Source organism: Typopeltis vanoorti, chromosome 3 (genome assembly GCF_054136105.1).
Source record: "Typopeltis vanoorti isolate ZY-2024b chromosome 3, IOZ_Tvanoo_1.0, whole genome shotgun sequence".
Classification (NCBI taxonomy): domain Eukaryota; kingdom Metazoa; phylum Arthropoda; class Arachnida; order Uropygi; family Thelyphonidae; genus Typopeltis; species Typopeltis vanoorti.
The window spans coordinates 43367932-43394597 of NC_143551.1; the positions used below are offsets into that span (position 1 = coordinate 43367932).

Consider the following 26666-nt stretch of genomic DNA (forward strand, 5'->3'; position numbering starts at 1 on the left):
TTTAAATGATCTTTAAGCTTTGAATGATTGTGTACTGGCATCAATATATGGATAGGTTTTAAGATCAGTGAAAGGGGATCTATGTACAGAAGAGAGTGGATGGAAAGTACTGTGCCCAAGGTATTCTAGCATTGGTGGGGAAAGGAGTTTTATTTTTTCTACCAAATATGACATCATTGCTACAACCCATGGACATGGGCGGCAATACAACTTTCAATTCCTATTTTCTTAAAGACATTCTCCACGGAAGAAAATTCGATCATGCTCCAAGAATTTTAGAAAAATTTTAACATTAAACACACAATTGAGAACATTACTTACTCGTGGCAGTAAGTGTCTTCTAGTTGCTTGAGAGCTGTTTGGAAAAACCTTTTGCCAGAATGCTAATGACTTAGGTGGTTTTCAAAATCCTGTGAACAAATAATTGAAGAAATTGTTGCAATTGGTGAAGACCTTTGTTCAAAGTAGATAACAATCAAAGAACTGGATGGAATATTTCGCATTTTAGAATCACTTAAACAGCAAGTAATGGATATGGCTCCAGATGTTAATTGAAGAATGCTTGTTTGCCGTCTAGAGAGTCATTTTGCTTGTTATCATAGAATTCATGCTGATAAGAAAAAAAACTAAAACTGTTCAAATGACTCTTGATAACTTTTTTGATAAAAAAAAAAAAAAAAAAAAAAAAAAATTGCAGTAACTAATGTGGGTATACGAGCATTTATTAAACTTTTACTTTGCATTCATTTTTTATTTTTCCTAAAAGAGTGCCATATAAAACAATAATTGATCGTGGACGTATTGTAATTTTTACTATTCATCATATTTGATTAACATGATTTTGATATATGTGGTAACGTTGAGGGATTAATTAATCACATTAATCAAGGGATATCTTGATTAATGTGATTAATTAATCCCTCAACGTTACCACATATATCAAAATCATGTTAATCAAATATGATGAATTCATACCTTGTTTGAACACGTTCAATGTTGGAGCACTCACCACCCATTCTTGTAATGCATTCCAAGCAAAAAATCTCTTCACTTCTTTACTCATACGACACTTGTGCAGCTTCCATTGATGACCTCTTGTTCCTACGTCACTCATTATCCTATGCAATAATTTCCCTATATCTATTTGGTAGGCTAATCTCGTCATCTATATATTCAGTATTCCTGACACAATTTTGGTTATTGGCTTCTGTACTCTCTCCAATGTTTGCCTATAACCTTATATAGCCAGGTCACCAGATCTCTGTACAGAAATCCAAAGGAGGCCTAATTAGCACCTTATAGAGTGGAACTATCACCTCCTTATCTTACACGTCAGCATTCTTTGCATTGTAGCAGTGATTTTTGGATAACCCTTGCAACTTTTGCAATGTCCCCTGAACTTCACTTCTTTATCTACCAGAATGCCCAGATCCCATGTCTTCACCAAATCCTGAAGCAAAGATCCTCCATTGTGATAACCCTCATTCCTTTGTCTCTGGCCAAAGTAATTAACTTTGCACATAGCAACATTGAAATGTTGCTCTATTCTTCATCCCAAAGTATCAACCTATTTGAATCCTCTTGTAACAGGTCAAAGCTGTATAACTGAGAGGAGACATCCACATAGCCATTAAAGGAATGCGGAGAACCGACCAGAGCTTCTGACCTAATGTCCAATCCTCACCTTCGTGTAGTGCACCCTGTTGGGTATCTACCTAGATACTGAACGAATGAGGATGGGTTGGCAATTTGGGATTTAGAAAACCAAATTGTATTCTTATTGGCTTAAACCAATATAGAAAATGATGGTACAACATGACAAAATTTCATGCCGGCTGGGACGTCGCCCAGTTAAACAAGGGCCCTGTTATTTTCACCAGGGAACTAGGGCGAACAGCGAAAAGTCAGCTACTGGAACAAATCCGAAAGCACACCACAACTCAACATCACCAGAGTTAAAGATCGGTAGTATCAACATAAGAAGCCTGAATGGCAAAGAAATGGAGCTAGCTGAGGAATTAGATAAGTACCAGATCGACATAATAGGGTTGACTGAAACAAAAAAGACAAAAACTGGTGAGATCTTTCTGAGCAATACATACAAAATGTTATATTCAGGAAATGACAATCAAGGAAAAGGAGTAGTCATAGTATTCAACACAATATACAAGGCTGATCTTCTTGAATGGCAGGCAGTCTCGAGTAGAGTAATGTTTGGCAAATATCAGAATGGGCAATTGGACAATAAGACTTATTTGTGCTTATGGTCCCACAGAAGGTTCTACTAAGGTAGAAGTGGAAGAATTTTTTTGATACTTTAGAAAAAACAACTGACACAACGAAAAAGGAAAAGTTGGTCTTTGTTGGGGATCTAAATAGCAGAGTAGGAAATGATTGTCAGACATACAAAAAGATTTTTGGAAAATTTGGAGAAAAGAGCAAAGCTAATAATAATGGCAAATACTTCTTGGATTTCTGCTCAGGACATGGACTGATTATTACTAACACCATGTTCCAACATAAAAATGTGCATAAATTCACATGGAGAGAAGAGGCAAGGAATAAGAAAACTCTCATTGACTATGTTATTGTTGATAATGATGTTTTCTCCCTGGTGCAGGACACCAGAGTGCACAGAGGATTTGAAATTGGAAGCAATCACTATTTAGTCTTGAGCATGATAAAATTGAATTTCATATTGAAAAGAATAACATGTAAGAAAGTTTTAAAGCAAATAAAAGTTGAGCAGCTCTCAGATGTGAACTGTAGACTAAAACACACAAACATGATTGAAGAAAAAATGAAAGAGTTTGAGACCAGGAACCAAACCTTGGAGATTCATTGGCAAGCCTTAAAGAAAACCCTGATTGATTCAGCCAGATAGACATGTGGTGAATAGAAAAATCAGAACTCCTTGGTGGACACAGGAAGTTAAAGAGGCAGTGAAGGAAAAGAAGAAAGCATATCAAAAAAAGTTCCTGCAAATAAGTCAGCTTTTGCTTTTAGAGAATACAAAGACAAATGTAAGAAAGCTAAACACTTTGTAAAACTAGCTAAACAAAAGTCATGGGAGGCCTTTGGCAAAAACGTAGAAAATAAATATCAAGAAGGTGGCAAAATATTCTTGAGGTTGTTGAAGCTTAGGAATGGAGGAAAGAGTGCTGTAGAAGGAGTTAGAGATGATAAAAGTGACATGAAAATGGGAGAAAAAGATATCCTTGAAGTAAGTATGGAGTAATTACTTTAAAAAACTGCTAAATGAAACAAGCAGTGATGACAGCACAGTGGTAAAAAAAAAATACTGACCAGGCATATAGTCAGGAATACATATCCATACTTGAAGTAGAAAAAAGCCATCAAAGGCTAGAAATGTGGAAAGGCAGCAGGAGCAGATGATATTCGACCAGAAATCCTGAAGTATGGTGGTATAAAAGTCTTACAGTGGCTGCACTGCATAGTTCAGAAAACCTGGACAGGGACGAATTCCCGATGATTGGACTAGAGCTCTTATAGTACCCATATATAAAAAGGAAAATAAAACTGAATGTGAGAATTACAGAGGTATTTCCCTACTGAGTGTTCCTGGCAAGATCTGTTCAAGTATACTTAAAAAACGATTCAGAAGAATAGCAGAAGAAAAGCTTGGTGAAGAACATGCTGGATTCAGGCCAAATAGAGTCTGTCAGGATCAGATCTTCACTTTATAACAAATAGTTAAAAAAGCATGGGAATATAACAAAGATCTGTATTTAAATTTTGTCAATCTGGAAAAGGCATATGACAAGGTGCCAAGAGAGAAGCTATTCAATACACTGCAGTTATATAGTGTCAATGGGGCATTATATCAAACAATACTTAGTCTTTATTTGAGTTGTAAGTCAGCAGTTAGAATTGAATGAAGTACAGGAAGATGGTTTAATGTTAAATCTGGTGTGAGACGAGGTTGTACATTATCCCCTCTGTTATTCATTATCCATATTGATCACATTATTGAAGAAAAGTGGTATTAAACATGATATCAAAATTGGAGATGTTGTCTGCTTTATGCGGATGATGTTATACTTCTAAATAAATCCGCTACAAGTCTGCAAGATTCTCTGACTAAATTGAATAGCTGTTGTAATAGATATGGTATGAAGGTCAGCAATAAAAAGCCAAAGATAATGAAAATATGCAGAATCGTTGAAAATGTGAACTGTGTTGTGAATGGAGAACCTGTGGAACAAGTAAAACATTTCAGCTACTTAGGCATGATTTTTAGTGAAGATGGCAAATTAAATAAACAACAGAATCAACAGAGCTGGTATGGTAGGAAGTCAATTGAATAAATTCATATAGAATAAGAGAGAAATTAGCCAGAACACTAAATTAGTTAGCTGTATACAAGACAGTGTTCAAACCAGTTTTAACTTATGGATCTGAGAACTTGGTCAGAAGTAAAAACACTTGACCAAAGACTAGAGACCGCAGATATGAGCGTCCTGAGAAAGATTAGAGGCATGAACAGACTATATTATATTATAACATAGTATAACTAAGATGAAAAGCCAAACGGCTATTTTTTTCTGGCGAGGTTGATATAAGTTAAGGGGATAAAATAGCCGTTTGGCTTTTCATCTTAGTTATACTATGTTATAATATAATATAGTGACACACCTTTCGGGCAATCGTATAGCAAAAGTATGTAAGTTTTCTTCACTTAAACTCTGATATTCTAGGTCTAGCTACTCACTGATGAGACCTCAAAAAAGGTTGAAACCGGTCTGGGTAGTGACCTCTCCTCATAATGTAAAATAGTACTACATCTCTTAAGAGCTGTGTGTTTTACATTATGAGAAAATATCAAGAACAGTGAGATAGCTTGCTCCACCTTTGCAACGAGTTGCCGTGGTGTGGCACTACCAAGTGGTCACTTACGCTTGGATACGCTGACAGTTCGTCGGCATGAAACGTTACAGATCGTAGTTTTCGATCTTAGTTTTGCTTACTGGCTGAAAAACAATAAGGGATTTTTATCCCCTTAACTTATATCAACCTCACCAGAAAAAAATAGCCGTTTGGCTTTTCATCTTAGATAATTCTGGTTGTTTAGCTTCATGGTTTTCAGACATGCTGTGTTGTTTTTAATCCCATGTCATTGGTGTTTGTAAAATTCTTTAGGCAGTAGATTCTCATTATCTAGCATGAGACCACTATCCTGCTTTATTGGCGGCCTGGATTGGTTGTCAAAAGTACCATGTTTTATCTTTAAGCAGGATTCCTGGATTATCTAATCTTAACTGACCCATAGTGAAAATTTGAGCTATCTTCTGCTGTAATAACATTTCATTATCTTATATTATGAGAAATTTTTGTTCATGCAGATTACTACTTTCATTAATGTAATTAAAATTACATAAACCTTTTGCAGCCAGTAAACCAAGAAGTACCCTGGGATGTGCCGCTCTCACCTCAAGGTATTCCTAAAGAAACTGGTAATCCAGCTTGGCAAGTTATAGCCAGTAAAGGAACTGAAACCTGGGAGAATAATGTTCGCAGCCGCAACAAAGGGATGTCAAACACTACTTCAGGAAATAGTAATCCATCATGGAGTCATACACCCACAACACACATTGGTGGAACATGGGGTGAAGATGATGCAAGCAATGTGTGGACAGGTGTTCCACAAGGAAATGGAAGCAGTTGGGGAGAGACTGCAAGTAATATGTGGAGAAATGGTTCTGAGACAAAACATTGGGGCAATCATAGTTCATCAACTTGGGGTGAAAATGGTAAGTCGACTTGCTTTGTTTTTATTGTTACATATTACTTTCAAAATTTATTCTGCATCAAATCATTATAACATAAGTTATTTTTTTAGGAGCACCCATAAATTTTGAACTCGTTTAATTAGACCTGCAATTTAGTTATTAAAACTGTTGTGAAATTTGCAAGTTGCATTAAATCAACTATAGGTAATGCACTTTGAAATTATATTTAAGGTGGAACTGCAGAACTTCATACTTCTATCTTCATAAACTTGATGATAATATAATTGAGACAGTATATTGTTAAATTATTTTAGAGTTAAAAGGGAACCGAACAACCTTAAAAGAATAAGCTAGAAATGAATTAACAACGATAAACTGTAAAAGGTTAAAAATACATGAAGAAATAATTAAAAACCTCAGAAAATGATGAATAAATAGAATGATCTCATGATTATGGTATATGAGCCATTTCACCGTGATGTCTTCACAGTTAAAAAGAGCACTCTCGTGTAGAAGGAAACGAGAGATGAAAATTGAAAGAAGGTGACAAGTTTGCTTTTAAATACTGTCAAATTGCTAGTCATTTTTTTTATTGGCCAAAACTTGGGGAGTAATTTTAATATTGTGGTGTTTCCAGTTCTCCAAAATCACATAAGGACATCATTGGATATTTATAGAGTTGCTGTTACTTCTTATAACTGTAATTTCTGAAATACGTAACTTAATTTGGTTATTTTGAAAATTTAAGATTGTTGGATTTCTCAATTTGGGGGATATAGTTTTTTCCTTAGGTCCTTGGGAATAGGGATGTGACAGTCCTAAAACTGCACTTGCTGATGGAACCACAGAGATCTAATGGTTGAACCAAATTCAGAATCTATCATCTTACTTTCAAATCTCCAAATTTCCCAAAAGATTTGCCTGGTTTTAATTTTCTACTCTGCTGTTTACATATGAAACAGAGACCAATTTTTCCTTTTTTATGCCAGATGTATTCTCTGAAGACTTTAATTTCTCTGAATCTTGATTGCGAGAACCTTCTTTGGGGATATAGGCACATAAATGAGTCTCATCCAATTCCCCATTTTGATGTCTGCCCATATCATTACATGATATTGCCTGCCATTCAAGATGATTTGTTTGTTGTTGAAGACTACCATTAAGTTACTAGTAATATACCATTTCAATAGTATATTATTGTGGTTTCTTTCCATGGTCTGCTGAGACAATCAGCTCACTAAAACATCAGTTTCAACCTACAACTAGTTGAAATTATATTTTCAACAAGTTTATATGACCTGTCTGTATGTCAGAATGTATAAAGGGAAGATGAAAGAATTGACTGTTTTAGCTTGAACCAATGACCTGAGAGGTGAGTTGTATGATGGTGGATGTGAAAGAGTGATTAGAAAAAGTAAAAAAGAAGAGTGAGAGGGTGAAGTTAGTAAGTCTGCTGCCATGCTATGATAGAGGCAAACTGAGGAGAGTGTTATCTAATGAGTCGTTATACAGAAGGAATGAGGTCAAGTTTGTGGACTAGTGGCTTGAGTTTTGATGGATGGAAAGATTTGTACAATGCTGATGGACTGCACTTAAATGGATTCAGAATTAGCTGTCTACAAAGAGCTTTGTTCACTGAGAGTATGGAAGCACTAAGTTAGGAAAACTAAAGCAATTACAATAAATGCAGACGTATGTGTGAACATCGATAAAGCGAATAAGTGTGAATGAACAAAAAATGCAGAACCCTTAACCCTCCCCCAAGATGGATGGACTTAAGGGGGATACCACAATTTCTATATACTAATGCTAGAAGCATCGGAAATAAGAGGGAAGAGATTTGGGCATTGGTTAGTGCCAAAAGTTATAGGTATTAGTGAGACTTAATTAACAACAGATGACATAGTTACAGGGATAGAATGATGGATTTAGTATTTCTGGGAGGATAGAGTAGCCAGGACAGGTAGACTGTGGCAGTTCTTTGGAGTCAATCTGGTGAGATAGAGGCCAATAGAACAAAATATAAATTTGGTTGCTGCTATAGCCAAGGGGATGTCATTGATGATGTAGAATACATGCATTGGCAGATTAGTACGAGTGCAAGTCAAGTAATTATTACAGAGGACTTCAACTTTGATGGGATATCAGCTTGCATTTTAAGAGAATGTACAGGGGAAACCGATGATGCCTTTGATTATGCTGTTTAAGTTTTCAGCTCTAAAGTCCCAAGAGAATGAAAAGGTGGGGAAATAATTCCTTTGCATAATGAAGGAGCTAAATCTGTGGTAACAAATTGGACCAAAATGGTTGGGGGCTACCACTGTTCTAGTCTTTGAAACAGAGCAGAGTGCTGATTTTCTCTTTACACATAGAACTCAAATTGGAGGGTCAGTATGGTCTTTTGCTAGCCATTCTAAAAACGATATGGGATATATATCCCTTAACTTAAACAAGTTATATGTTGCCGAATTGAAGCCTTTGGCTCTTCATATGTCTAATTCCAATGTCTAATTGTATTCTACTGGAAAAAGCAACTGTACTGCTGAGCTACATAACATAGAGCTTGCACTAAACTGTATAAAATTGAAATGCTACCATTTCAATTTTATATTTCAATATTATTATACTTATCAGTATAATATACAGATGATTAAAAGGGGGGGGGAGGTTTTATAGTGGGACTATATTGAACAATTTTTATAGTTTTCTTATTAAGGTTTCCTTTTGTTTGGAGTTCTGGATACTATATGGGTTGCAGATGGGTCCTCCAGATGAATGTTTCAGTGTCTGTCTTCTTTGAACTTTCTTTTAAACCAGGTTTTTGTGCAGTGTAGGGACTTGATGTCTTTCCAGTTGTTTGAAGTGCATGGTCTGGCAGACCTGTTTTACCATAGTGGAGGAATTTAATGTGGCATTTATGTTCATCTTTTTTTACTGGGATGGTGCACTCTGTTTCCTTTATGTAGGGTAGGATGCAGGTACACTGAATTTTGTAAATCCCTGGATGGGCCAGGTATGGAAGAGTATCTTTGAATGAGCTGAGTAAATTTCTTAATTTTGCAGAAGGTTTGAAGGTTGCCTTAATATTGTATTTATGTATTACTCTATCTATTTTTTTCTGATGTGCCCCATGCACATCAAACATGTCACAGAATCAACTGGAAGGACACCTCAACGAAACCTAGTTTGAAAGAATGTTCAAAGAAGCCTATGAGATGTTGAAACATCATCTGGATCTAAACAAGAATGATTCCTTAATAATTCCAAGAATCTGGAGAACCCAATTGCAACCCATATAGCATCCAGAACACAAACTTAAACAGATGAAAACCTTAATGTGAGAGGACTGTAGAAATTGTTTAATATAGTTCCACTATAAAATCCTTTTTTTAATCATCTGTATATTATACTGATAAGTATAAAAAGTTTATTTTAATATGTGAATTAATTTTAATTTTGTATATATTTTATTTAATATTTTTATTTATTATATTTTCACTGGAGGTCAGGTTAGGATAAATGATTGACAAGGCATTAAGATATATCTTACTTTTGTGTAGTGTCATGTAGTTTGTGTCCTGTATACATATGTATGTTTTCCTGATGATGACCTCAAACAGTGTGTTTTTGTCTCCATAAATTCTTCACTATGAATGCTGACCACCATATAACATTAAAAGAAAGATGTATTGTCCACATTCCTTGCTCTAGGTAGGCTAGCTCATCTCCTGAAAGATTTTTGTTTAGCAGTCTTATATTGAATACAGGCAGATCAGAAGACAAAACTAATTGACAGTTATTTGGAATTTGGGAGAGAGTAATAATATCAGATGAAGTCTGAAATTAAACTGCGGTAGTCTTCTGTGCTATTACTGCATAGAGGAACTTCTCTGCATAGGTTGTAGTCATTCTACACATTCCTTCCTATTGAGTTTGTGATGACATGCCTATGCATGATAGTATAACTGCAGTTTTGTTTTAACCATCCAACACATTAATTAATATAATTACGGCTATCATAGCCTGTTTTTGTTTAGGAGTGTCCCTTATTTTAATACATTGGCCAACATAACTCAAAAAAGGGTATATGTATTTTTTAGGGCATTATGGGTCAGTATAGAAGGCAATTATGGCAGAATAAAAGAGGTGGAAAAATTTTGTACATACCTTGTTTTTGGTTCTATGATGCCTTCCAATTCCAAGATCCTTCTGAAGGTTGTTTATAAATGGGGGAGGGGGCATGGGGGGTGTTTTGACGTGGGAAAAAGTTTGCAAACCTGGGTTACTATTAATAATATATAAATATATATATATATTATATTTTGTTTAGGGCTACGTTTTTTTGTGGGGGGGGGGTGAAGGGGAAGGGTATCCTTATGTGGAAACTGGGACAGGGGTTAACGGGGTGTGGACCATTTCGGTCGTCGTCTGACCATGATCGGAACTTTGTCGGAATGAGTGTAGGGCTATGTCAAGGCTGCAAGTTGCCAAATTAGGGCATTCGTGGTCGCCGCATGGCTTAATTTGAAAGTTTTGGATTGTCCAACATTCAGAAATTAGGTAGGGGCAGTGGATGTTGATAGAATTTTCATCACATTTTATGGCAATAGTTTCGGATATTCTAAGCATTGTTTCGTTGTCTTGTTTGTCTATGATTATGGCCTTGTCGATTTGGAGGATATGTTTTAGTTCAAGGGCATGAGCTGCAATTTCTGTCTTCCCTGTACTCTGTGTTTTGTTTTTCTTTTTGATGTTGCGATGTTTTTTTGTGTTCAGATATTCCGGAATGGGAATAATTGTGAGATAGCCTCACAATTTGTATCCTTTTAATATCTAGCTAACTCTTTGTTTGCAAGACATTAATGTACAAATCCTTATGATCAGGTGTCTGCGTAGAATGCTTCTTTGAGTAGGAAGACTTGCCAGTTGAGCAGTACAAAATCTAGTAATGCTTCCCAATCTATTACATCTAAAACAACTTGTTCATTACTAAACTTTTTTTTAACATGATCAGAAGTATCTCTTCTGTACTTCCTTGAATTAATTGGTAAACTTTCCTTTATTTCAGCCAACATACCTAAAAATTGTTCTTGAAATTTTGATAAAGAATCCAATTTATAAAACTACTAGAAATTGGGCCTCAGACCAACTACCAAGAGCCCTGACAGTTTCATTTATTTATAAAAAAAAAAAATAAAAATAAAATGAAAAAAAGTTTCTGCAATACCTGAACGCACTCCTGAAAAATTACATTACATATGAGTCAGATTTACTTCTTTGCCACTTCAACTATTCCAACAGAAACTGTCAGGTTAAGCAGATCAAATCTGTCCTTTTCTTTCTGGTCTCCCAAATTCTTCCTTTTGAACACTGTACCATTTTATGTTTCTTTTTTTTTTTCTTCTGGATCTTCCTTTATCTGTTTACTCCATTTTTTCTGTAGGTAGGTTGGTCTCTTCTGATCTTATTTTACATTCTTCTTGGTATTCTTTCTGAATTCACTCAGATGTCTAAGCCACTTCTAGTGAGTTCACAGGCATCAAAACTATCTAATCCTAAACTCTTCCTAATGTCCACATTTCTTATTCTATCTTTTCCTTGTTTTTGCAACATCATCTTTAAAATTTTCATTTCCATTGCTTGTATTCTATTCATGTCTTTTTGTTAGTGCTGCAAGTGTCAAATTTGGCAAAAATTAACTTGGGCTAATCAAAAGCTTTTTCCCAAATTTCCAGTGTCTTTTCATCATTTCTCTTATAGCAAAAATCAGATCAACAGTTGATCGCCCTTTTTCTAAATTCAAACTACTCTTTTATACCTTCCTCTGTTTTTATCTCTTAAACTTGTTGCCATTATCCTTCCATATCTTTACACAGTGATGTTATTCCTGTATTGTTGCTATGCTCCTTTCTTGGGCCTCCTTTAAAATCCTGTTGGTCCAATTATTGGTTATCTTTTTCCAGATAGTCTAAGATGTGACCATTTGTGTCCTGTACTACCAGAAGCTTTAATCATTTCAACAGTCCAAGTATTTTTTTCATGGATGAAGAATTTCATGGGTTTTTCCATTCTTCATCTTCCTTAATGCTTTTTCAACCTTTTCCAGACTTATTTCCTTATTATCTCTCTCATCACTGTATTCATTAAGATATCTGTAAAGCTATACCATAACAATACTGACATTATTAGGTAAATGAGTTGCCATTTTTGCTCAGACCTCACAGCAGGCTATCTAACACTGAAGATGATTAAATCTTAGGAGTAATTTAGACTTATCTTATAATCAGAATTCCTTAAGGTTCTTTATCTGAATTTAACCATCCTGTCACAGCTCTACAATTTTGTACATTCCGTATGGTATACAATCATCTATCATAATTTTCACAAGGCCAACCAACTTTGTCTCCTATAGAAACACTATTACTGATCTCAGACTCTAGTATTAACCCAGTTCAAAGAAAACTTAATCATTGTGTATTATATCTGAAGTTGATTACTCCAAGTGTGTGTGTGTGTGTGTGTAAAATTGATAAATCAAATATTATTTAGTTATATTCATGACATACAAAGAGAGATCATATATCAAGAATTAAAATATTAAGTCACTCTCACGTGTTTACTCTTGATTAAGTTGCACAAACAATTAGAGAAACTTGTAATGAGCTCAACTAAAAAGTTGAACAAATTCATGACATATATAGGCCAAGAAGTAGCATCAAATTTCACTTTACACAACTAAAAATAAACCTTCAGCAGTTCTGAGTTAACTAAACAGAGCACATAATTACATCAATTGTTTGTTCTATGCTGAGTTCAAGGTATTAATAACCATCCATCCTGCCTTCACCATCAGAGAAAATTCATCTGAATTTTTTTTTCACAGTTCACTGTAGTATCCCATCTCAGTAATGTGACTTCATCCATCTCATTGACAGTCTATCCCTTTCTCTTTTTCCAGGAACTTTGCCTTCTATTACTGTTCTGAATAGTCCTTCCACCCTTTCAATGTGTCCAAAGTATTCCAATTTTATTCTGTTATAGCCTTCTGTAACACCACATATCAAAAGAATTTCCTGCCTGACTTTTTTAGGTTCCAAGTCTTGCATCCATAAGTCCCAGTTAGCAAAACAGCTGCATTCAAAATCCTCAGCTTTGTTCCTGTGAAGATAGATCCATCCTTCACAGGAACAAAGATTTTAGACAAGTCCGTTGTTTTAGCCATTCCTAATCTTCTGAGCAGCAATTCTTCACAATAATAGTACTCGAACTTGCTGACTTCCTCAATTCTTTCTCCATTAAGGTATGCTTGTTTCTCATGATCTTCCCTGTCTATTTCTTTGAGAACTATGAACTTTGTCTTGCTAGGATGAGCTGAAATTGTCTGTTCTTACTGATCTCATTAACTTTATCAAAGATTTGTCCTAGGTCTTCCTTGTCATTACAAAGGAATGCTGCTTCATCAGCTTACCTCAGATTGCTGATCAATCTACCACCAATCCTAATTACTGTCTTAGGCTCATCCAATGTAACATGCATGATGTCCTCAGTAGATACTGAACAAGTGAGAAGAATAGGCATTCTTGTCTACCATGGCTTCTTGTTCACTGTACAAGTTAGCTATCAACCTGATGTGTTGAGAAAAATCCTTTGTTTTCATTACTTACCACAGTTTCACATGTTGAGCATGAGTCAGAAGCTTTAGAGTAGTGTATGAAATATATTACTATAGAGAGTCTAAATTCTTTATACTTTTCCATAATCTGTCTTAAGGCAAAAGATCTGATCTCTGGTATCTTACCTTTCCTAAAACCTGCTTTGTTCCTCAGGCATCTCTGTCTCAACTTTGGCCTTAGTCTTCTTTAGAATGATTTTTAATAAAATCTAGCTTCCATGAGAGATTAAACTTATAGTTCTTGTAATCCTTCATATCATCCTTCATGGGTGATGGCATGAAAACTTCTTCTAGTCTCTAGGCCATGATCCTGTCTCTCATATCCTTGTAATCAATCTATAAAACACATTTATCCCTTCATCCCCTGTGGCCTAAATTAACTCTGCTGCAGTATCAATTCATGATATTTAGTGATTGCCTCTCTGGGTGACAGTACTTCAGAATAGTTCATGCTTATTAATTGGACACTTGAATAAGAATGTATAGGTATGTTACCTCAAATTACACAAGTCATCAGATGAATAAGAATACAGCATACTAGATCATTTCTTGAACCGCAGATTCCAAACATTAGTAAGTGATAGTTATGAGTATAATGAATGAAAGAATAAAAAATGCACTATACTTGAGTCGGCATAGTTAATGTTTTATCTCTTGTTTTATCATTGATTGCAATATTTGTTTAATAACTTGAAAAAATATTGCAATCAGTAGCACAACATTTTATTTCTCTATGATTAAATTTCATACTTTTTTTTTGTCTTATTCCTTATTAGTAAGCCTTCAAAGTAATTTATTTTTTTATGCAGATGAAAATATTCCAGAAAATGCTGTTTGGACATCAGGTGGCAAACCGACCAATTATGGCACCTGGTCACATGTAAATTCCAAAAAAGATATTCCACCATCAGGCTGGGAAGAACCAGCATCTCCCAGTGAACGGCGAAATATTCCAATGACAAATTATGATGATGGTACGTCCTTATGGGGTAATCCCATGATGCAAGGAAAGGTGTCACACTGGAAAGAAATGCCTCCTACAAAACCTGCACCAGGTCATATTCCAGGAGGAATTGTTCAGGCTACACTAAGTGGAGGAGTAGGTGGTCCACCTGGTCCTGGAATGATTAGACTCCCTCCAGCATCTGGTATTGGTAAAGGTGACACTTGGGGAAAGTCACCATCTCTAAACCGTGGAATGAATTGGACAGATATGCCACCCACAAGAGATCCATCAGCACCTGGAAGTTGGGATGACAGTCATATATCAGTACAAATAAAGGGTGTTCCTGGAAATTCCACTACGCCTGTTGGTGCCTTTGGAAGTTGGGGTGAACCTAACTCTCTTGCTATGTACTGGGGAGCAAAGCCAAAAAATGCAGCCAATTTTGCATGGAGTGAAGGTCAGGTGGATACTAGCACTTGGGGTGGATTGTCTAAACAGGTAAATTGATTATAATTAGTGAAATAAAATTATGGATCTTGTATTGTTACACAATTCAGCATTGCTATAAACTTAGAGGCTATCACTACATTTTTAGGAATAACTTGAATGATATTCCATGTTTATATCTTTATGGCAGTCATTATCACTAATATTTATATACACAAAAACATATTAAACTACTGGCTGTGACAAACTGTAGGCTGATTTATCCAGTTTTCCATACTTTATTGTGTGTGCACGCGCGCGCGCAGAAATTCACTTCTAAATTTTTTTGCTATGAAAAACATGGACTTATTTTCATTAGTTAGGTTCAGCAGTTTTGCCAACACCTTGGCAAGACAACAGCTAAATATGTTTGATCTAAGCATCATGCTGCTCATATGAGAAATCTGTATAAGGGCTTCTCAAGTAAAGGAATTAATCAGTCTGATAGAGCAGTGAATATGCTTTTTTTTACCTCCCTTAATCTCAAATTTTTCATGTCAATTTTATCAAATCGCCAGAGAATATACTATTTATAAACACTTATCTCATACACAATTTTAGTTACTTTGCATACTTAAACATCTTATTAACCCTTTGCCATACAGATTATTTTTAAAGTTGGAACAGATAAAACTTATGCGAACTTCATAACGTCTGCGATACGTAAAAATCAAAATCAACATACAAAGATGTCTGTGACACAAAAGATGTGTCACAGACGTCTTTGTATGAAATTTGCGCGAACTTCGTAATGTCTGTGATACGTCAAAATCAATTTTGGTGCAATAAACAAAAGACGTGTCACAGATGTCTTTGTATGTTAAAGGTAATCAATAAACATGTGGAAAAGTTTGTGTTCACAGTACATGTTATTTATTTTCACACTATTGACGACAACACTGAATGATAAGAAAATAATATTAACTTATTTGCTAATGTTTCATATCTTCAGAGCACAAAAACAGTTTGTCACACGACGCGAAACAATGACAATTTGGTATAACAGTGGGACTAGTTTAAATAAATTGTAACAGGCAACACAAGGAAGTAAAGTCCTACTTACACGGCATCTATGTTGGAAAAAGAAAGAAAACAAATATTAATTAGATCTTAAAATAACTGTCTCCCAATTTTTGGTATATATATTTATACAGCCATACTTGTTGATGTTTGGAGTATCTTTTGAAGCTTCTGTTGATTTCAAAAACCATCTCTCTGACTTATACTGACTTCTATATAGCACTTTTGTTTTCTTCCAATTGATCCTGTGTGAAGTGGTATCCAAGGCATGGTCTGCTAGACCCGACTTGCCATAACGACAGTACCGGATGTCAAGTTCTTCCTGTCTGTCCATAGTAAGCCTGATCACAAAAACAGAATGCTTCATAAAGTCCAGGATGTCATAAAGAAGTGAGTTTGTCCTTAGGTAAACAAATTAGTTGCCAATTTGACATAAATATAGTGTGTAGCTGATATTTATTGAGCACTCTAGATATCTTTTCAGATGTGCTTTGAATGTATGGGATGGTAACAGTTTTCCTGCAGTCTTGATTGGTGGGCAATAGAGGAGGATTTCTGGAGAGCATTTAGTATTTTTTCTATCCAATGAGGATTATAGCCATTGGCTAAGAAGGTGACATGAGTGAATTCAGCAGTAAGAGCATTGTCATTGGAACAAATGACTTTAGCTCTGTGAGTTAGTGTTTTTAAGATACCATACTGTTTAGCTGGATGATGGTGTGACTGTTTGTGCAAATATCTACTTGTATGTGTGGGTTTTCTATGAACAGAAAAAGATAAGGAATCATCCGGAAGCCGTGCGATTAGTGTATTTGGGAAGGACAGACGGTCATTAGCTTCCTGTTCCATTATGAAGTGGATTTTAGGATGTTGGCTATTTAAATGCAATAAAAATGTATCCAAAGTGTCTGGACCATGTGGCCAAATAGCAAACACAGCATCAACATAGCATAGCCACACCATTAGTTTGAGAGTGGCTGTATTCATAACTAGCTTGTTGTAATAGGTTTCACGGTATGATAAGAACAAAGATGGTTAAGAAAATAACTATTTATTAACTTAAAAGCTAATATTTCGCTGGTATTATATCCAGCATCTTCAGAGCACACAACACAAAGTTTGTTAGAAATGCAAGACAACCACAATCCGGTGTAACAGTGGGGCTAGTATAAGTGATTGCAGCATGCAACACAAGACTAAAGTCCTAATATGGTGCCATCTAGGTTTAAAATAAATAAATGAAAGAAAGAAATTTCAAGTTTTGAAATAGTAGTCCAAATGATAGTCTTAGAAAGTTTGAAAAAATATAAATTAAAAAATAAAATTAATAAATATTAATTTGGTCTTAGGATGACTGTCTCCCAAATCTTTGGTAGATTTATACAGCCATACTTGTTAAGGTTTGGAGTATGTTTTAAGGCTTCTGTTGATTCCAAGAACAACCTCTCTGACTTGTAGAAGCTTCTGTGCATTACTTTTGTTTCTTTCCAATTGATCCTATGTGCAGGGGTATCCAAAGCATGGTCTGCCAGACCCGACTTACCATAGCGAAAGTGTCGGATATATTTTTTGTGTTCACTGAGGCAGAAGTCCACATTTCTTCCTGTCTGTCCGTAGTAGGCTTGATGGCAAGAACAAGGCACTTCATAGACACCTGGATGTGATAAAGGAGTGCATTTGTCCTTAGGTGAACGGATGAGAGCTGCTAATTTTATATAAGGTTTAAATACTGTGCGTAGTTGGTGTTTGTTAAGCACCCTAGATATCTTTTCAGATGTGCCTTTAATGTATGGGATGGTGATGGTTTTGTTGTAGTCTTCTGTGGTAGAGGGGATTTATGGGTTGCATTTAGTATGTTATCTATTTTATGGGGATTATAACCATTGATTAAGAAGGTTTGATGTAGGTGAGAAAGTTCAGCAGTGAGAGCAATGTCATTGGAACAGATTGCTCTAGCTCTATGGGTTAGTGTTTTTAAGATACCATATTGTTGAGAAGGGTGATGGTGTGATTGTTTGTGTAAGTATCTCCTTGTATGTGTGGGTTTTCTATAAACCGAAAATGATAAGGAACCTTCTGGAAGACGTGTGATCAATGTGTCCAAGAAGGGCAGGCAGTCATTGGCTTCTAGTTCCATTGTAAAGTGGATTTTAGGGTGCTGGCTATTTAGATGCACTAAAAAATGTATTCGATGTGTCTGGGCCATGTGGCCAAATAGCAAACACATCGTCAACATAGCGTAGCCAGAGATTAAGTTTGAGAGTGGCTGTGTTGATAAGTTAGTTTTTCCAGATGTCCTATGTAGAAGTTGGCTAAGGGGGGAGAAGGGGGGAACCCTTAGCTGTCCCATCTAATTGTTTGTATATTTTCCCTTTCCATGTAAAATAACCTGCCTGTACTGTGAATTTAAATAGCTGAAATATATCTGGGGGAAATTGTGAATTTAGTAAGTTAAGTGTTTCAATCAGTGGTACATTAGTGAATAATGAGGTGATATCAAAACTCACCATTAGGTCTGAACTATTTAAGGTGTGGTTTTCTAAAATACTTTTTAGGTGGGTAGAATTTTTAACAAAAGAGGGAGAATTGTTTGTGTAAGTGGTTAGTAATTTTGCTAAATGTTTAGCTAGTTTATATATAGGACTGTTTATACTATCTACAATAGGACGCAAAGGTGTACCTTGTTTGTGTATTTTAGAAGCACCATATATTCTGGGTGCTTTAACGTGCATGGATTTGAGTTTTTTGACAATTTCTTTAGGCCAGGAAGTGATTTTGTTCAGTCACTTGCACGCCTTTTTTTTATTACCTAGATGGCGCCATATTAGGACTTTAGTCTTGTGTTGCACGCTGCAATCACTTATACTAGCCCCACTGTTACACCGGATTGTGGTTGTCTTGCATTTCTAACAAACTTTGTGTTGTGTGCTCTGAAGATGCTGGATATAATACCAGCGAAATATTAGCTTTTAAGTTAATAGTTATTTTCTTAACCATCTGTGTTCTTATCATACTGTGAAACCTATTACAACATGTCTGACGAACACATAAGCCTATCCATGCGTCATAACTAGCTTTTTCAATTGTTCTAGGTATAAATTGGCTAAAGGAGGAAGCCCATTGTTGTCCCATCTAGTTGTTTGTATATCTTCCCTTTCCGTGTAAAATAACCCATTACACTTTATTTAAACTAGTCCCACTGTTATACCAAATTGTCATTGTTTTGTGTACTGTGGCAAACTGTTTTTATGCATCTGAAGATGCTGGATATAATACCAGAGAAATATTAGCAAATGAGTTAATAAATATTATTTTCTTCTCATTCTGTGTTGTCATCAATACTGCGTTATTAATCAATAGCAAAAATATTTTAATTGAAGACTTGCACAATAGTTAATTTCAGTTAAATGCAAATTTTTGAATCTGAATACTTTTCAGAATGCCCAAGGACTTAAGTTTAAAATTTCACTAATTGAAATGTTTTTCAAATTTCCCCTTCAACGTATTTAGTTTAATCATGTATGTTTATGACTTCTCTGATTTGTAGGTCCACGTTGATTTGATTTTGAAAAGATTTTGTCTACCTGATCCTTAGAAGTTTGTGTGGAAAATTACAGTTACTTCAGTCCATGGTCTTTCAAGATCTTAAAAATCCAGTTACACACCAAACAGATCTATAGCCATATTCAAGTGCTCATCTTCTTGGCTTATCTTTCAGAAGTATAAATATAATTACCATTTTGTGTGTGTTTTCAGACAAACAAATTTATGGCATGCATTTGGATCATATGATATTGTGCAAGTGTTTGTTGAGGGTGCTAACCAAGTACATTGGTGTCCAGAATCAAAGGATGAACACTATTTCTGAAGATGACAACTGCAAATTGAGACAAATTATCTTGTGGCGGTTTGTATAAATTATAATTTCAAATAGAAAGTGGGTACACATTCAAATATTCAAATCACATGCAAAGTGGTCACGTGGTAGCACTCAGTGGGGCACTAAGTAAATTGTGTTTGAAGGAAGCTCTTTTCGTGAAGGAATAAAGCTGTGAACTTGGATGTCTTTCAGACATCATCTAGATAATTTCACGCAGGGAAGAGTGCAGAATTCGAAAGCTTGAAGACTGCAGAATTACTGATATTATTGCCACAGTTTGGAATCTCCCATAGCATTGTATCCAGTCTTTTGGACAGCATTTGAAACCAATGGAATATGTTCCAGATGTTTGCTGACAGGTCACCCTCGCTCTGTCATGGAGCATGAAAACAGATTTTTGCTTATAACAGAAAATATAATTGACACACCATGGGAGATCAGCTTGCAAGTTGGCTCCATTCTAGCACAAGGTACACAGATATCTTAATGAACCGTGGCAAGACATCTGCAACAAGTATGCCTATATGCCCAAAGCCCTGTAGTCTGCCTCCCTTTATCCACAATTCATTGTGGAGCACATTTTCTGTGGTGTTTTATATATAAAAATTGGGCAAAACAACTATATACTCCTTACAGGTGAGTCGTTTTAGTCTTTCCTCCAATTCTAGACAACACTTTCTTTCTTAAAAGTGATACTGCTTACTATCACGAGAATGTTCTTGAAAGGGATAGCTATGCTGATGCTGTTATCATGGCGTGGGGAGGCAGTATGCTTAATGGACATATCGAGCTACAAGTGCAGAAAAAGGGACTGTGATTGTGAACAATATTGCAATGGAGTTCAACGTCATGTTCGATTGTTACACCATACTATAGGCATAGAATTCATTTTTATGGGTACGATTTCCACACCACATTGTACGTGAACAGTGAAGATACTTCTGGAGACCAGGCATATTAATTGAATCGAGTGACCAGCGTGCCTCCTAGATCTCAACTCCATAGAACACGTTTGAGATGCATTGCTGCTCGAAATTCCTCTCCAGAAAACAAACAAGGTCTTATCCTTGCTCTGAAGGAGGAGTGGGCCAGTTTGCCTCAAGAACTCCTGAATCACTTGGTACCGAGCATGGTCTGACATTGTGAGAGCTGCATCAATAGTTTCTGTAAGCACTGTACACTAATTCCTTTACTACATCCTTGGGAAATTTGTATCTTTGCCAAAAACATATTGCAATTTAATTTGTATAAAATTTATAATATTTGTTGTATGATATAATTTATCAGTATCTTCTTTGGTGCATCAATCCGAAAATTAGTAAATATAGCAACACATCACAACATCCTGTCTTGTGACTTCCTTTTTATCTCTTCATAACTCTTAGCGCCAGTTAGCATCATTATTTATATATGAAATTCTTGGTCTGCCTCGTGGCCTCTTTCCTTCTACAATCCCCTCCATTATTTCTGTAATCAGTCCCCCATGCCACAAATGGTGTCTAATTAGGCTTTTTCTTCTCTTATTGATGTGTTTCATTAATGACCACTCTTAATGAACTATATTCAGAACTTCTTCATTACTTTTCTTTTCTGTCCAACTAATTTTCATCTTTCTCCAGCACCAAATTTCAAATGCCTCCAACTTTTTCATGTCTTGTTTTGTTAGAGTCTAGACCTCACAACCATATAATGCAAATTTATCAGTATGCTGGCAGTTAATTTACATCCACATTTGGCTGTAGTCATGAAAATTATTTCATATATTGGGTAAAAATGTAGTTCATCCTTTTGGACATCAGTTTATTTACTCTCACTTGTAATTAAATGCTACATTTATTCAGTTATGGCCTGCTTGGATAACAAAATATTTATATTTGACTGGTTAAGGTAAAAACAGGCTTCCATTTATTGCATTGTAGTTTTAGCTTGATTTTAGAATCTGAAATTAACATATTCAACAATTGAGTATGGAATGAGGGAGGAATTTCCACCTAATGAGAATAAAGTATTTTGTAATTAAAATAAAAAGCCAAAAGCCTAGTTTTCTGGCAATTGAATAGATATGCCTTCGCCGATAGTTTTTCGGCATTGAAACTCATAGGTCGTAGTTATCGATCTTGAGTTTCGCTTACTGGCTATATAACAATATAGGATTCTTATCCATTTAATAATAAAGTATTTTATTTTTGTTAGTCTATGTTAGCCAAGTAGAATTTGTGTACTCTACAATTAACAGGCTAGAGGTTTTATATCTGTCATGGGCAGGGATGTTTGTCTCTAGTAGTAGATGAATTTTGTCTGGTGTGAGAGCACTTTTTTTGTGCATTGGTATCCTGAAGTGACTAGAAAAAGTTAGTTTGGTCTTCAAGAATAGGATTTCTGCATTATTTATCCCTTAACCTGCACGCAGTACAAATGCTAATTTACTGTAGGAAGGTTTACAACCTTTCTTGGGTGACATTAACTGCAAATCACATGTTCAGTATTGTAGAGGAAGTTGGAATCCTCATAGAGGTGATCTGTTTTTGATGGTGCTGCCCTTTTCATTTTTCCTCTTTTTGTATAATTTGATTTCTTATTCTCTGGACCACTATCACTAGGATCCAACATCCTGCCAGTTAGTGACTAGTGGATATCCAGAAATGCAGATGTCAACTACCTAGATCCTCCTATCCATATGTCTGCTGGTCACACTACACAGCAAACACAATTACAGGTTATTGGATCCCAGTGAATGTGGTTTGGAGAATAGTAAATATAGCACCGTAAAGTATTATAGAAAAGTTAAGTATTTAAAAGCATAGAATGCTCAGGTAAGCTCATTGCTTTAGTAAGACTGGCAGTTCTGGGTGGGCTGATTAGGATTTTTCAGTTGATGCATTCACCTGTAAGGGTCAGCAGTATCCCATATGGTTTGGAGATGGGGCTCAAGGCTTGCTGCATTGCTGATATAACATACATGTTGAAGCTGGTGTTTGATTTCAAAGTGCATTTATTGCTTGTTGGATAATGGATATCCATGGTATGCAAGAATCTTTGCTATTGAACCAAAATTCCCTTTGAACATGCATCCTTCATTCTCAAATTTTGGGGTCTCACACAATCCCAATCAAGTATAGGAACTAAATACATCATTTGGTAAGAAGAATTAGCAACAGAAAATCTCCATGGATGAATATACTATCAGATTCATATTATCACCCATGCAACCAGTAATGTCTGATAGGGAAAATATGATACTTGTCATGGTTCTGCTATCAAAGGACATTGTGGCAATTAAAAGCACAATTAAAACTTTTGTGCTTAAAAAAATAAATGAATTAACTGTGAGCTGAACATGTCAAAGGGCAGTGAATGAAGATATATAAAACGTGACTAAACGGAACATCTTATCAGGATGTAAAAAAGAACTTTCACTATCACACCTGGCATCAATCCTGTTATGCTGAGAATATGCCAGTTAAGAAAATATGAAAAGGGACACAAGCCCATATGAAGTTCTCATAATTTCAGCATACTTGGAACATTTGCATACCTGAATTTTGCATTACCTCATACTAACCTTACTTTTGTATTGAAACTAGCTCCAATATTTCTAATGTATGACTTCATTGGGGTGGAAGGATAGTGCCACTATAAATGAGAAAGGCTGGATTATTGCACATATACACTTGAAAGTACTGATTCCATAATGGAATCGATACCTTCTTGCATATTCATGTCCATTTACATTATGCAAAAGATCTTGCATCCCTACTCATTAGTTTAATCTTCATAATGGGAAGCATGCTGTCTTGGTCATACAATACATATAACGCCTTTTTTTTCCCATGAAATTGAACTCAGTAACAGAACAAGTTCCTCCCAATAACAATGGATACATACCTGCCTATCATGGTTGCTAGCCAAGTCATGTGCACTGTAAACTGAAAAAGATGCGAAAGTAAGATAGATAAAAGTGAATTACTGCCATGTTCTTTGGAATACTGTGAATATTAACATCCTGCATGTATACGTATTGCATGATCTAATTTTAGAAAAAATGTCAAAGGACAAGAAACTAAAATGTGGAAATACTAGAGTTGTAATAATACTTATCAAGCAATGACATTAAAGCCACAGACAGACTAAATACTAGCAGCAACCATTTAACTGTAGCTTTAAATAAGATTATAGAGAATTAGATTCAAACGTCGGGGGTTTTGCTAAGAAACTTTAGGGATCAGGTATTAAAATATTTAAATGGCATTAAAGTAGAAATTAAGGGTGATATGGTATGCCCACAGATATATATTTTAATTATCCAAACAAAACAAATTAAAATTGAATAAGTAAGTCAAAATTATTGAAATAAAATGGATACTTAAAAAAAACCAACAAATAGCTTCAGAATGTTTATTCCATGAACATTCTTCTGCTACAATAATTTGTAGCAGCAAAATGATGAATAATAAAAAAGGTGGTGATGAAGTGAGCAACAGTATGGTTTTATTGCTTCTGCCTTCCCTTGCTGTTTTGTCAGATTTAAAGTAAACATGTTATCCATATTACAACCAATTGCTTATTGTTTATTCATTTTTATTATTGAAGGTTTCCTCCTTCAACCAAGGCTCAGTATATCTTCAGAAGTTCTAAGTGATACTTGGACAAAGTGCGTCGTGAGTTAACCCCAGTGTTTATATTTTTCGGAAACGTTTTTTTAATAATGGAAAAGTGGCATAGAACTAGGACTTTGAAAAGAAAGCAAATGAAACATGTGATACTAACTTTAATTCTGATAATTGTTGTAACAACGAGTAAATCTGATACTATTAAAGTAGAAGAAACAAGCTGTTCAAATAAAAACTACAGTAGGAAGCATAACAGTTCATATTTGAATTCGGGTTTATTTGGTGTGGAAATGAAAGTGAACAGAAACTTCAATGTGTTTTGTGTTATGAAGTGTTGTCGAACAAGTGCATGAAACCTGTGAAACTCTGACATTTAAAAACTCTACATTGTGATGTGAAAAATAAGCCAATTGAATTTTTTCAGTGACGCTTAGGGACATTAAATCATGGGAAAGATATAGTTTCGGCCATTGGTTCGATTAATAGCAAGGTCCTGGAAGCATCCTGTCTCTTAAGTTTGGCGTTCATGTCAACTTAAGCATAGCGAAAACAGGGAAACCTCATTCTATCGGGGAAAATTTACGACTTCCAGCTATAAAAGATGTGGTAAAAACTATGTTTGACCATAAGTTACTGAAAGATGTTGATTTGATTCCTCTTAAATGATTTAATGATATGGCAGGTGACTTAGAATCTCTATTAATCGAAAGAGTTGAGAAGAGGCCTTATTATGCATTACAAATAGATGAGACTACTGATGTTACAAATGATGCATAGTTAATATGCTACGTAAGTATGCGCACGATAACATTCAAGATGATATACTGTTTTGTAGAACTTTGATATCCTGAACAAGTGGAGAAAAAATATTTCACACTCTTAATAATTATATAATACACAAAGGGATCCATTGGAAAAAATGTATGAGCTTCTGTTCGGCTGGAGCTCGTACCCTTACAGGCAGGCACAGTTGTGTTGTTTCTAAGGTCAAGAAAGTAGCTCCGGATATGAATTGGGCACATTGTTTCATACATAAGGAAACATTAGCCTCCAAAAGAATGCCACCAGAATTTAAAGCTATGCTATACAATGCTGTAAAGTTAGTTAATTTTATTAATGCTCGGCCATTAAATAACAGGTTATTTTCAATACTCTGCGATGAAATGGCCACTGAATATATACAACTTTTGTTTCATTCTGAAATTCGCTGACTTTCCAGGAGCAAAGTTTACTAACAAGGTTATTTCAATTAAGGCACATAATTTTATTGTTTGTAAATGAACTTAATTCTGCTTTTGCATCACTCATTATTGACAAAGCCTGGTTATCAACATTATCCTTCTTTCAGACATTTTTTCGAAAACAAATGAACTAAATCTCTCCCTTCTGGGAAATTCTTCAACTATTTTTAATGCCCAAGACAAAATAAAGCCATCAGAGAAAAAAACTGATGTTATGGATTAGTTATGTAAAAGACAGACAATTTGTACCTTTTCCAACATTGGAATCTTTTTAGTGGAAAATGATATTTTTGTTGATTGAGTTTCTGGAAAGGGTTTGTGAGCACCTCAAAACTCTGAAACATATTTTCCAAATAACTTTTATAAGAAATTTCTGTGGATTCGTGATCCATTTCAGGCTTACAGGCATGAGAACGACCTTTCGTTATTGAAAAATAGAACAGTTAATTGAGCTATCAAGTGACTGTGGGCTTAAAATGCAATTCCGTGATCTTGGTTTGGCTCAATTCTGGATCTTGCCTTCAGTGAGAAGTGAATTTCCCGAATTATCTGAAGAAGTATTGAAAATCGTCATGCAGTTTTCTACAACCTTTGTGAGAAAGGATTTCCATCATTCCTTCGAATAAAAATAAAATACAGAAATCGTCTTAGTGTGTGTATGCTGATATTCAACTGAACTTAACCAGCAACTCTGCAAGGGCTGAGAAGCTCAACCATCTCATTAAAAGTAAGTAGCAATATAATTATATCATTATTTTTTTGTTTAATAAAAATTAAAACACTTTGTTCAATGATGATACACTTTTAATTGTTTACTTCCAATTTAATTATGTTTCCATATGTATTCAAAACATGCTTTTAGATTTATTATGTTGTAAATGGCACAGTTTTTTCCCAAATGTTGGTAATCCCCATATAGGTTATTTAAAAAATTACATAAATTAGTGTTATGTAAACTAAAATGCCTAAAACAGTAGGACTGTTTTAGGCATTTTACTGGTCCTTGGGCTTGGAAAGATAGAGAAACGCTGACCTAGATCATTGTGCAACTGTAAAATAAA

The 26666-nt window shown here is 35.2% G+C and overlaps 1 protein-coding gene across 3 annotated transcripts in view; it reads left to right on the top strand.

The window, feature by feature from the left end:
• The window catches only part of LOC150108083 (protein Gawky-like), a 328768-nt gene that overhangs the window by 143541 nt on the left and 158561 nt on the right, over positions 1-26666 (top strand). For all 3 annotated transcript variants that reach the window (XM_090390597.1, XM_090390595.1, XM_090390598.1), the window contains exons 5-6: positions 5411-5771; positions 14232-14866. In XM_090390597.1, the coding sequence (XP_090246723.1) occupies positions 5411-5771; positions 14232-14866 (996 nt within the window). The remainder of the gene's footprint in view (positions 1-5410; positions 5772-14231; positions 14867-26666) is intronic.